The following is a 12,141-nucleotide window of genomic DNA, read 5'->3' on the forward strand; positions in this document are numbered from 1 at the left end:
TAAAAACGTTTGGAGAAACACGATATATAGCGAGTTAAAATAACACATAACTCAGCATTTCTCTTGGTAACAAATCAAAAGGGAGATGAAATAAATCTGATCAGAGTATCAGAACAACTGATAATCCCTAGAACCAGGTTTGTATGTAGAGAGAATACCAGGAATGTGTCTGGATAAGAAACCTCAACATATTATAGTTTTCTTTAATTAGCATACTATTAATATTTTATCTTGTTTATTTTTTGCTACTTCAACGAGTTTAATCCCTCCCCCCGCAAAAAGAAATCCTAAAAGAGTAACTGCAAAGATGATCGACTTGAGACTGCTATAAATTGACTTAAAGAAACTAATATTATAACTAATATAATATTATATATTAATAATATTAATAGTAATAAATAATATAATAATTAATAGTAATAATTAATAATTAATATAAATAATAATAATTATTATTTTAATTATTATTAATAAATAATAATTAAAAAATAAAATTAATATAAATAAAATAAAATTAATAAATAATAATTAATATTAATAATAACTAATAATTAAAAGTAATAATTAATAATTATTACGACTTGAGAGCTGTTAATTAAACTTGTGGGAACGAACTGTAAGTAGGGAGTGACTCGGTTAAATAGTGATCGGACATCTGAAAATTACTTTTGAGCACAAAAACTTATTTTTTTTTAAATAATTTAATTGCATATACTGAGAACAGTCCTTATATTCCTGCTAAACTTCTTCCAGTGGGTTATAGGCGTGACCTAACTTTTCGTAAGAAGCCACATAGCGTTGCCTAAGCAAAGAGCGTTATGACTTCAATGTGTGGCTTCAATTATCTTTTTTTCCAGGCCACTTCATATGGAAGGAATTGTCATAAAAACTTATGAGGGCATTCAATCAATTGGAAATTGAAAGTTCTAGTGCCCTTTTTAAGATTCGAAAGTGATTGGGAGGCCACCAGCCCCACATCTCCACACCCATTTTAGCTGCATCACTCCAAAAACATCCAATAAAAAAATTTTGGATAGCTGTTTTGTTTAAATCAGTTTAAAAGGTCCAATGGTGTTTTTATTGGGATATATGAGAATGACTGATCCTGGGTCTCAAAAAAGGCTAAGAATATTAAGGTGAAACTTTCAAGAAATGTTGAGAAGGATGTTGAACGAAATCGACCACACTTTATGCATCAAGGTTGTCAAAAGAGCATACCTGCATTACATCAGAACAGGAATGGATAAAGGTATTAAGCTGAAACTTTAAGGGCATGTTGAGGAAGACTGATAACTGAATCAGAACAAACAATTCAAATCGACACCTCGTCAAACTAGCAATCTAAATGTAATCCGTGATATGACTGATTGATGCAATTATAGATCTACATGTGATTGACAATGAAAGATTCTGATTCAGAAACTAGTTAGATCCTTTCGCATTTTAATGATTATGCATCACTACGTAAAACTAGCAAATCTACAGGTAATCTGCAATGTGACTGATTGATGCAATTATCAATCAACATGTGATTGATAATGAAATTCCGATTCAGAAAATAGTTAGATTGTTTTGCATTTTTCTGATTATGCATCACTACGTAAAATAGCAATCTACATGTAATTTGAAAAGTGAATGATTGAGGCAATTGCTAACCTACATGTGATTGATAATGATTTTCCGATTCAGAAACTAGTTAGATCCTTCCGCATTTTTCTGATTATGCATAAGTACATAAAAATAGCAATCTACATGTAATCTGCAATGTAACTAATTGATGCAATTATGAATCTACATGTGATTGATAAAGAAATTCCGATTCAAACACTAGTTATATCCTTTCGAATTTTTCTGATTATGCATCACTACGCGAACTAGCAATTTACATGTAATCTACAATGTGACTGATTGATGCTATTATCAATCTACATGTGATTGATAATGAAATTCTGGTTCGGAAAATAGTTAGATCTTTTCACATTTTTCTGATTATGTATCACTACGTGTAATAGCAATCTACATGTAATCTACAATGTGACTGATTGAAACAATTATCAATCTACATGTAACTGATAATGAAATTCCGATTCAGAAACTAGTTAAATCCTTTCAAATTTTTCAGATAACGCATCACTAAGCAAAAGTAACAATTTACCTGTAATCTGCAATGTGACTGATTAATGTAATTATCAATCTACATGTGATTGATAATGAAATTCTCATTCAAAAACTAGTTACATCCTTTCGCATTTTTCTGGTTATGAATCACTACGTAAAACTAGCAATTTACACGTAATCTGGAATTTGACTAATTGATGCAATTATCAATCAACATGCGATTGACTATGATATTCGGATCCAGAAACTAGTTAGATCCTTCTACATTTCTCTGATTATGCATCACTACATAAAACTAGCAATCTACATGTAATCTGCGATGTGACTGATTGATACAATTATCAACCTACGTATGATCAGTAATGAAATTCCAATTCAAAAACTAGTTAGATCCTTTCGCATTTTTCTGGTTATGAATAACTATGTAAAACTAGCAATATAGTTGTAATCTGCAATGTGAGTATCGAAGCAATTATAAACAGACATGTGATTGATAAAGAAATTCCGATTCAGAAACTAGTTAGATCCTCTCATATTTTTCTGATTATGCATCACTACGTGAACTAGAAATCTACATGTAATCTGCAATGTGACTGATTGATACAATTATCAATCTACATGTATCCGATATGAAATTCCGATTCAGAAGCTAGTTAGGTCGTTTCGCATTTTTCTGATTATGCATCACTACGTAAAACTAGCAATCTACATGTAATCTGTAATGTGACTGATCGAAACAATTATCAACAGACATCTGATTGATAAAGAAATTCCGATTCAGAAACTAATTAGATCCTTTGACATTTTTCTGATTATGCATCACTACCTGAACTAGCAATCTACATGTAATCTGCAATGAGACTGATAGAAACAATTATCAACAGACATCTGATTGATAAAGAAATTCCGATTCAGAAACTAATTAGATCCTTTGACATTTTTCTGATTATGCATCACTACGTAAAACTAGCAATCTACATGTAATCTGTAATGTGACTGATCGAAACAATTATCAACAGACATCTGATTGATAAAGAACTTCCGATTCAGAAACTAATTAGATCCTTTGACATTTTTCTGATCATGCATCACTACGTAAAACTAGCAATCTACATGTAATCTGTAATGTGACTGATCGAAACAATTATCAACAGACATCTGATTGATAAAGAAATTCCGATTCAGAAACTAATTAGATCCTTTGACATTTTTCTGATTATGCATCACTACGTAAAACTAGCAATCTACATGTAATCTGTAATGTGACTGATCGAAACAATTATCAACAGACATCTGATTGATAAAGAAATTCCGATTCAGAAACTAATTAGATCCTTTGACATTTTTCTGATTATGCATCACTACGTAAAACTAGCAATCTACATGTAATCTGTAATGTGACTGATCGAAACAATTATCAACAGACATCTGATTGATAAAGAAATTCCGATTCAGAAACTAATTAGATCCTTTGACATTTTTCTGATTATGCATCACTACGTAAAACCAGCAATCTACATGTAATCTGTAATGTGACTGATCGAAACAATTATCAACAGACATCTGATTGATAAAGAAATTCCGATTCAGAAACTAATTAGATCCTTTGACATTTTTCTGATTATGCATCACTACGTAAAACTAGCAATCTACATGTAATCTGTAATGTGACTGATCGAAACAATTATCAACAGACATCTGATTGATAAAGAAATTCCGATTCAGAAACTAATTAGATCCTTTGACATTTTTCTGATTATGCATCACTACGTAAAACTAGCAATCTACATGTAATCTGTAATGTGACAGATCGAAACAATTATCAACAGACATCTGATTGATAAAGAAATTCCGATTCAGAAACTAATTAGATCCTTTGACATTTTTCTGATTATGCATCACTACGTAAAACTAGCAATCTACATGTAATCTGTAATGTGACTGATCGAAACAATTATCAACAGACATCTGATTGATAAAGAAATTCCGATTCAGAAACTAATTAGATCCTTTGACATTTTTCTGATTATGCATCACTACGTAAAACTAGCAATCTACATGTAATCTGTAATGTGACTGATCGAAACAATTATCAACAGACATCTGATTGATAAAGAAATTCCGATTCAGAAACTAGTTAGATCCTTTCACATTTTTCTGATTATGCATCACTACGTAAAACTAGCAATCTACATGTAATCTGTAATGTGACTGATCGAAACAATTATCAACAGACATCTGATTGATAAAGAAATTCCGATTCAGAAACTAATTAGATCCTTTGACATTTTTCTGATTATGCATCACTACCTGAACTAGCAATCTACATGTAATCTGCAATGAGACTGATCGAAGCAATTATCAACAGACATGTGATTGATAATGAAATTCCGATTCAGAAACTAGCTAGGTGCTTTTGCATTTTTCTGATTATGCATCACTACGTAAAACTAGCAATCTACATGTAACCTACAATGTGACTGATTGATATAATTATCAATTTGCATTTACAGAAGCTAGTTAGGTCCTTTCGAATTTTTCTGATTATTTATAACTGCGTAAAACTAGCCATCTACATGTAATCTGCAATGCGAGTGATTGATACAATTGTCAATCTATATGTACAATGAAATTCCGATTTAGTAAATTGTTAGATCCTTTCGAATTTCTCCGATTATGCATCACGACGTAAAAGTAGCAATCTACATGTGATGTGCAATGTGAATGACTGACGCAATCCTCAATCTACATGTGATTGACAATGAATTTCCGATTCAAAAACTAGTTAGATCTTTTCTCATTTTTCTGATTTTGAGTCATTACGTAAAAATAGCAATCTAAACGCAAAACCAGTGGGAAATAGATATGAGCTTATCAAAAAGTGTTGATACTACATCAAAGCCAAGGCATGCGGGTGGCTTATCAAGTGATGATGACAATCGTCTTGCTACAACGAATGATTCCTCCAACTGTTTAAGGTAGATCCCCAGAGGGACCTTTCTTGCTAACATGTTGCATGTGTATAATTATAGACATTTAACAGTTTAATTATGAAGACACTCCTTTGTTTATAGAGTTACTGAAGAATGAAATAGATTGCCATCAGAAGTAACAAAATCACCCAATATGCAAGTGTGGTCAGCACACTAGGGGGGTGTCAATTGTGTGGCACTGGGAGAGAATGTTCCCCTCCCCCGCTACATTTTTTTTGAATTTTCATTGAAATATACCTGTTTCGTTTTTCATTTAAAAAAACAACATGAAAAACAACAAAATTACCTCCCTTAGATTTTGAATAAAGGCTAGCTCTGTCACCACCATTGGAAATAAAATTCTTTGAAAACTTTGGAAATCTTAAATTTTGATTTTTGGAATATTTCGAAAACTTTTGAAAATTATGATTTTAAAACGGTCAATTCTATAGATTTGCTGCTCTAAGATGGCATTATGTATCCTACAATTTTACTTTTATGTAAATAAAATTTACCTTACTTTACTTTTTCTTTAATTTTGTTTCATTAACTTTATTTTCTGAAAGATTCAAGGGTCAAACGGCTGGGAGGGTCTCGCAAGGAAAGATTTAAGAGATATGGGAACTTCTTGGGAGGGTGTAGAGAGGGAGGATTTGAGTAGATTGGGATGAGAAGCGTGCGTAGCTACGTCGACCTCATGCGGCTTGGTGCTGTAATGAATTGTTAGTAGCATTGGTAGACTTTTATTTTAATTTCTGATTTATTTTTTTATGTATTTTACTTTACTTTTATGTAATTTTTTATAATTCTTTTTTAGCCAGGGATATACCATGTATTCTGAGGTAGCCTCAACGAATAACAAGAGCTAAGAGCTCATATGGCACTTGTGACGAGGTCGGAAGAGCCAAGAGCTCATATGGTATGAGCTCTAGTAAAATGGGAAAACGACTTTATCAAGTCAATTTGTGCAGCTCCCTGACACGCATACCAATTTTCATCGTCCTAGCACGTCCAGAAGCACCAAACTCGCCAAAGCACTGAACCCCACCACCCAACTCCACCAAAAAGAGCGGATCCAGTCAGGTTACGTCAATCATGTATCAATCATGTCAATCACGACATTTATAAGCGTTTTCTAGGATTTCCGGTTTCCCCCTCCAAATCCCCCCATGTCAAAAGATCTGGTTGGGATTTGAAATAAGAGCTCTGAGACATGAGTTCATTCTTAAAATCAGATTTCATTAAGATCCGGTCACCCGTTCTTAAGTTAAAAATACCTCAATTTTTCTGATTTTTCCAAATTAACAACCCCCAGCTGCCTCAAAGAGAATGGATCCATACCAATTATGTCAATATCGTATCTATAACTTGCACTTATTCTTCCCATTAAGTTTCATCCCGATCTCTCCACTCTAAGGGTTTTCCAAGATCTCTGGTTTCCAAGAATTCTGTTTTCCCCTCCAACCCTCTATGTCCCCGGATCCGATTCGAATTGGAAATGAAGCATCTGAAACATAAAATTCTTCTATATATCAAGTTTCATTAAGATCCGATCACCCATTAGTAAGATACCTCGATTTTCAGGTTTTCCAAGAATTTTGGTTTCCCCCTCAAACTCCCTTCAATGTCACCGGATCTAATCGAGATTTAAAATGAGAGTTGTAAAGCACAAGATCCTTCTAGATATAAAATTTCATTAAGATATGATCAACCGTTCGTAAGTTAAAAATACCTCTTTTTTTTCTAATTTTTTCGAATTACTCCCCCCACCCCAACTCCACTAAAGAGAGCTGATCCGGTCCAGTTATTTCAGTCACCTATTTTGGACTTGTGCTTATTCTTTCCACCAAGTTGCATCCTTATCTCTCCGCTTTAAGCGTTTTCCAAGATCTCCCCCCCCCTAATGACACTGGGTCCGGTCGGGATTTAAATAAGAGATCTGAGTTTTGAGGTCCTTCTAAATATGAAATTTCATTAAGATACGATCACTCTTTTGTAAGCCAAAAATACCTCATTTTTTCTAATTTTTTAGAATTAACCCTCCCCCCAACTCCCCCAAAAAGAGCAGATCCGTTCCGGTTATGTCAATGCGTATCTAGGACTTGTGCTTATTTTTCCCACTAAGTTTCCCGATCCCTCCACTCTAAGCGTTTTCCAAGAGTTTAGGTTCCGCACCCCCCCCCCCCCAACTCCCCCAAACAGAGCGGATCCATTCCAGGTATTTCAATCATTGTATCTAGGACTTGTGCTTATTTTTCCCACCAAGTTTCATCCCGATCCCTCAACTCTAAGCGTTTTCCAAGATTTTAGGTCCCCCCTCAATTCCCCCCAATGTCAGCGGATCCAGTCGGGATTTAAAATAAGAGCTCTGAGACACGATATTCTTCCAAACTTCAAATTTCATTAAGATCCGATCACTACTTCGTAAGTTCAAAATACCCCATTTTTTTCTAATTTTAAGGTAACCCCCCCCCCAACTCTCACAAACAGAGCAGATCCATTCCGGTTATGTTAATCACGTATCTAGGACTTCTGCTTATTTTTCCCACCAAGTTTCATCCCGATCTCTCCATTCTAAGCGTTTTCCAAGATTTTAGGTCCCCCCAACTCCCCCTAATGTCACCAAATCTGGTCGGGATTTAAAATAAAAGCTCTGAGACACGATATCCTTCCAAACATCAAATTTCATTAAGATCCCATCACCCATTCGTAAGTTAAAAATACTTCATTTTTTTCCATTTTTTCCGAATTAACCGACCCCCCACTCCTCCCCAGATCGTCAAATCGCGAAAAAGACTATTTCTAATTTAATCTGGTCCGGTCCCTGATACACCTGCCAAATTTCATCGTACTAGCTTACCTGGAAGCGCCTAAAGTAGAAAAACCGGGACAGACAGACCGACAGAATTTGCGATCGCTATATGTCACTTGGTTAATACCAAGTGCCATAAAAAATGAAAAAAGTCACAAAATAAGAGTATTAGTAAATAAAACACTGAAAATACAATAATTTAGTAACCAATTATCCTATTTCTAGGTATCCTAATGAAAGACAATCTTGACAGGAGGAGGAGTAGGTGAGAATACTGCAATGCTAATACAAGGTCCAAATGAGGAGTAGACCATCATTTAATAGATAATAATAAGGACCTTGATACACAAAAATTTCCCTAAAGACTTGAAATTCATGAAATATATGCCACAGAAAGGAGAAAATCTCCTCTGTCTACAAGGCCTCTATCTACTTTTAAGGGTCTTTTAGGGCCACTTTTAGAAAAATTCGAGGGCCCGGGTCACTCTCACAAGAATACTAAAAGGGCGGCTTTAAGGAGGCTTTAAGGGTTTAAGGAGGTATTTTGCGCTACATAGAAGGTTCAGAAAAACTTGACTTACCTCCCCTTGACCTCTTTCTACCAACGATGGAACTGGCACAATTGCTTCTGGCCTGGATTCTACTTCAACTTCGGAAATTTTAGAAGCTTTCAAGGAGGATATTTCGACCTCCAGGTCTTGAATCTGGCGCCGCAACGAATCTTGAACTAACCGATGTTCAGCGTGCATAGTTGAAAAACGCTCCTTAATAAATAATAGCTGTTTATAACTGGAACGAACAAAATGGGGGGAGGGGAGAATTCCCCCTATCCCTAGAATATCCTCCCACCTAAAAAATCGAGGTTACATGACATTTTGAATGATCTTTTGCATTGTCCATAAATGTAGTCTGCTTTGCGGTTTTCGTAAGTTCCCCCCCCCTCTCAACTAAGTCTTGATGTTGCAGGTTTTTCAAGAAATCTAAAAGAAAATACAGATGACTCCATAATTACTCTTATATCATTAAATATGTATATATTATAAGATTTTGACCACCTAAATAATTAACTGGTGAAGTACTGAATAAAATAATTTCATGCCATTTTCCTAGCTTCAGCTAGTGAAATTGACATAATATGAATAATCCATAACAACAAAGAATACCCCCCCCTTAATTACAGGCGAATCAAGGACAAAAATTTGCTTGCATGAAAATAAATTTGTTTGGTTTTCAAACATGAAAAAAATATTTTCTAGTTTAGCTTTTTTTTTTTATTTCTCAAAACGTTATAATTTGCCACAGGTGCACTAAGGTCATTGCAAATAAGTGCATTACAGATTCATTGCAAACAGTGAATCGCAGTGATTTAAGATAAAAAAAAAACAGAATAAAGATCCTCCTGAGCCATCGCTGGCGCATAGGGCATCGAGTCGACGTTTCAGTTGCTGATTTTTTTACAGGGACAAGTAGCAAGCTTGTCGCCCAGCGTTGCTGCAGCGGGAATCGAACCTGGGTGCTCCGTATTGCCAAGCAGAGCATCTATCCACTGTGTTATAACAGGTTAGTTTAAGATTACCGGCAATGAAAATAGGGCCAGGGATTACTAAATTGTCAATGGCACACCTTTCTTAGCAGGTCATCATTCGTCTAAATAAGATGATCTTGAATGATGGCCGGTGATGATTTTGGCAGGGATTACTAAATTGTTAACGGCACACCTTTCTTAGCAGGTCATCATTCTTCTCAATAAGATGATTCCAAATGATGGCCGGTGATGATTTTGGCCAGGGATTACTAAATTGTTAACGGCACACCTTTCTTAGCAGGTCATCATTCTTCTCAATAAGATGATTCCGAATGATGGCCGGTGATGATTTTGGCCAGGGATTACTAAATTGTTAACGGCACACCTTTCTTAGCAGGTCATCATTCTTCTCAATAAGATGATTCCGAATGATGGCCGGTGATGATTTCGGCCAGGGATTACTAAATTGTTAACGGCACACCTTTCTTAGCAGGTCATCATTCGTCTAAATAAGATGATTTCGAATGATGGCCGGTGATGATTTTGGCCAGGGATTACTAAATTGTTAACGGCACACCTTTCTTAGCAGGTCATCATTCTTCTCAATAAGATGATTCCAAATGATGGCCGGTGATGATTTCGGCCAGGGATTACTAAATTGTTAACGGCACACCTTTCTTAGCAGGTCATCATTCGTCTAAATAAGATGATCTCGAATGATGGCCGGTGATGATTTTGGCCAGAGATTGCTGAATTATTAACGGTACACCTTTCTTAGCAGGTCATCATTCGTCTCAATAAGAAGATTACGAATGATGGCCGGTGATGTTTTCGGCCAGAGATTACTATTGTTAACAGCACACCTTTCTTAGCAGGTCATCATGCTTCTCAATAAGATGATTTCGAATGCTTGAACTTTTTATATTATTTTTCTATTCTGAGTTTAATAAAGAGTTTCATAATTTGAAATATCAACGTTACTAATTTACACATTGCTTTGGTATATTTTACGAAAAAGATAAAAATATTGATACTTATATCTTTCTGTTTTATTGCCAATAAGAATCAATTGTAAATGGGCTCCGTAGTTTTCCGAAAAAGGAACAGAAGGCCAGATTAAATTGGGAGCTACGGGACTAGTAGCAAACTTGATGCAATCATTCCCAATCCCAAGCCATGAAGATTGGTACTTTGGCAGTTTTTGGAATAGTTCTTACAGTTTTATTTGATTAAATTGTGACCAACAAATGGGAGCATGTCCTGAAGTCCAATAGCTACGAAACAGCCCAAATACTGATTACTGTAGATAATTCCGATTTAAAATCAATAAAATAACATTGGAGGTGCTGCATCTCCACTTTGTACCTCAAATCATATAATGTGCCATATATGTGCCATAATATAATGGCACATTAAATGTGTCATTATATAATAATATAATGAGCCATATATAACGCGCCAAAATGTGGATATATGTGCCATATAAAATCTGTATATTATTCCGATTCAAACAAAGCACAATACTTGATTACCTAAAAATGTGGCGGTGGAGCGGGACTGAGGACGATGTTGGATTGCCAACGTTGGTCCTCTAGCCCGTAGATATTGAAAATGTTTCCATAATTCCGATTAAAAATGGTGCAACCTGGCTACCTCTCTGCAAAAGGGTCGGAAGTTAAAGGATGACGGAGGGGTCAAAGGCCACCTCAGTTTCTCCAATTATTCCGATTGAAATAGAGGGTCAAGGGTCTTCTAATACTTACTTCTAGGGAACATCTCATAAATTTCATTTTGATGGTCCAGGGAATGAATATTTTAAAGCTTCATATAAAATTGGACATCTAGACATATTCCCTTCCTGCACGAAAAGGCAAAAAATACGCATTCTCTGAAAATGCTTTATACAGCTTTGTAATTACTTACAAAGTCAAAATCTAAAGTGTCACAATCTAAGTATAGTCAAAATCTAAATGTCACAATGTCACGTTCTAAAATGTGACAATATAAGTATAGGAGAGATTTACTTCTCCATTTGATCCAATATTCTCCCATAGCCTTTGTAGTTCAGCTTTATAATCATATACTGCTTTGTAAATGCTTTATAGTCTTATACTTTCAAAACACACAAAGGAATTTGGTTCTTTACTCCAAACCTGTCAGCAATTTAATGACTCTTAATGACTCATTAAAACAAAAAAACTTCACCCCAACAAATGATTAAATTTTATCCTTTCAAAGCTTTATTAAAAAATTTGATTTTTGAATACTGTAAGGCAAGTACAGAAGAGAGACACATAACTTCACATACTTAAGGTTAAAAGTTAAAACTTTCAAGGACTTTAAAGATCAGCGTATGATAATTTTCAAAGTTCATAGTTCAAGTTTGGTTCCTCCAAAACTCATTATTCCTTTTGAGATAACTTAATTCCTTTAAAGTGTAATGGATAAATTGTAGGACAGTGCTTAAGTACCAATGTTGAATCAGGCTACACATCGAGTCTTGAATCAATCGATGTCCCCATGCGTAGTTGACAAACGCTCCATAATAGATAAAAGATACTGGATATTAAGACAGGGCAAGGGAGGCCTCGGGCTCTTGTCCCCCTATATATCGAAATTTTACTATATTTACTATATTAGTTTGCAAATTCATATTTCACATCTTAAAGTAGGATTGTATTTCTCGTTCTATGTACGTTCTAGAGTAAGCGGTT

General features: G+C 34.9%; 1 protein-coding gene across 1 annotated transcript in view; it reads right to left on the minus strand.

Moving 5' to 3' along the window:
- LOC136037402 (GRIP and coiled-coil domain-containing protein 2-like) overlaps positions 1-12,141 on the minus strand; it is a 201,739-nt gene that overhangs the window by 100,374 nt on the left and 89,224 nt on the right. Inside the window, exon 6 of the mRNA XM_065720153.1 lies at positions 8,484-8,666. Coding sequence (XP_065576225.1) covers positions 8,484-8,666 — 183 coding nt within the window. The remainder of the gene's footprint in view (positions 1-8,483; positions 8,667-12,141) is intronic.

Source organism: Artemia franciscana, chromosome 16 (genome assembly GCF_032884065.1).
Source record: "Artemia franciscana chromosome 16, ASM3288406v1, whole genome shotgun sequence".
Lineage (NCBI taxonomy): Eukaryota > Metazoa > Arthropoda > Branchiopoda > Anostraca > Artemiidae > Artemia > Artemia franciscana.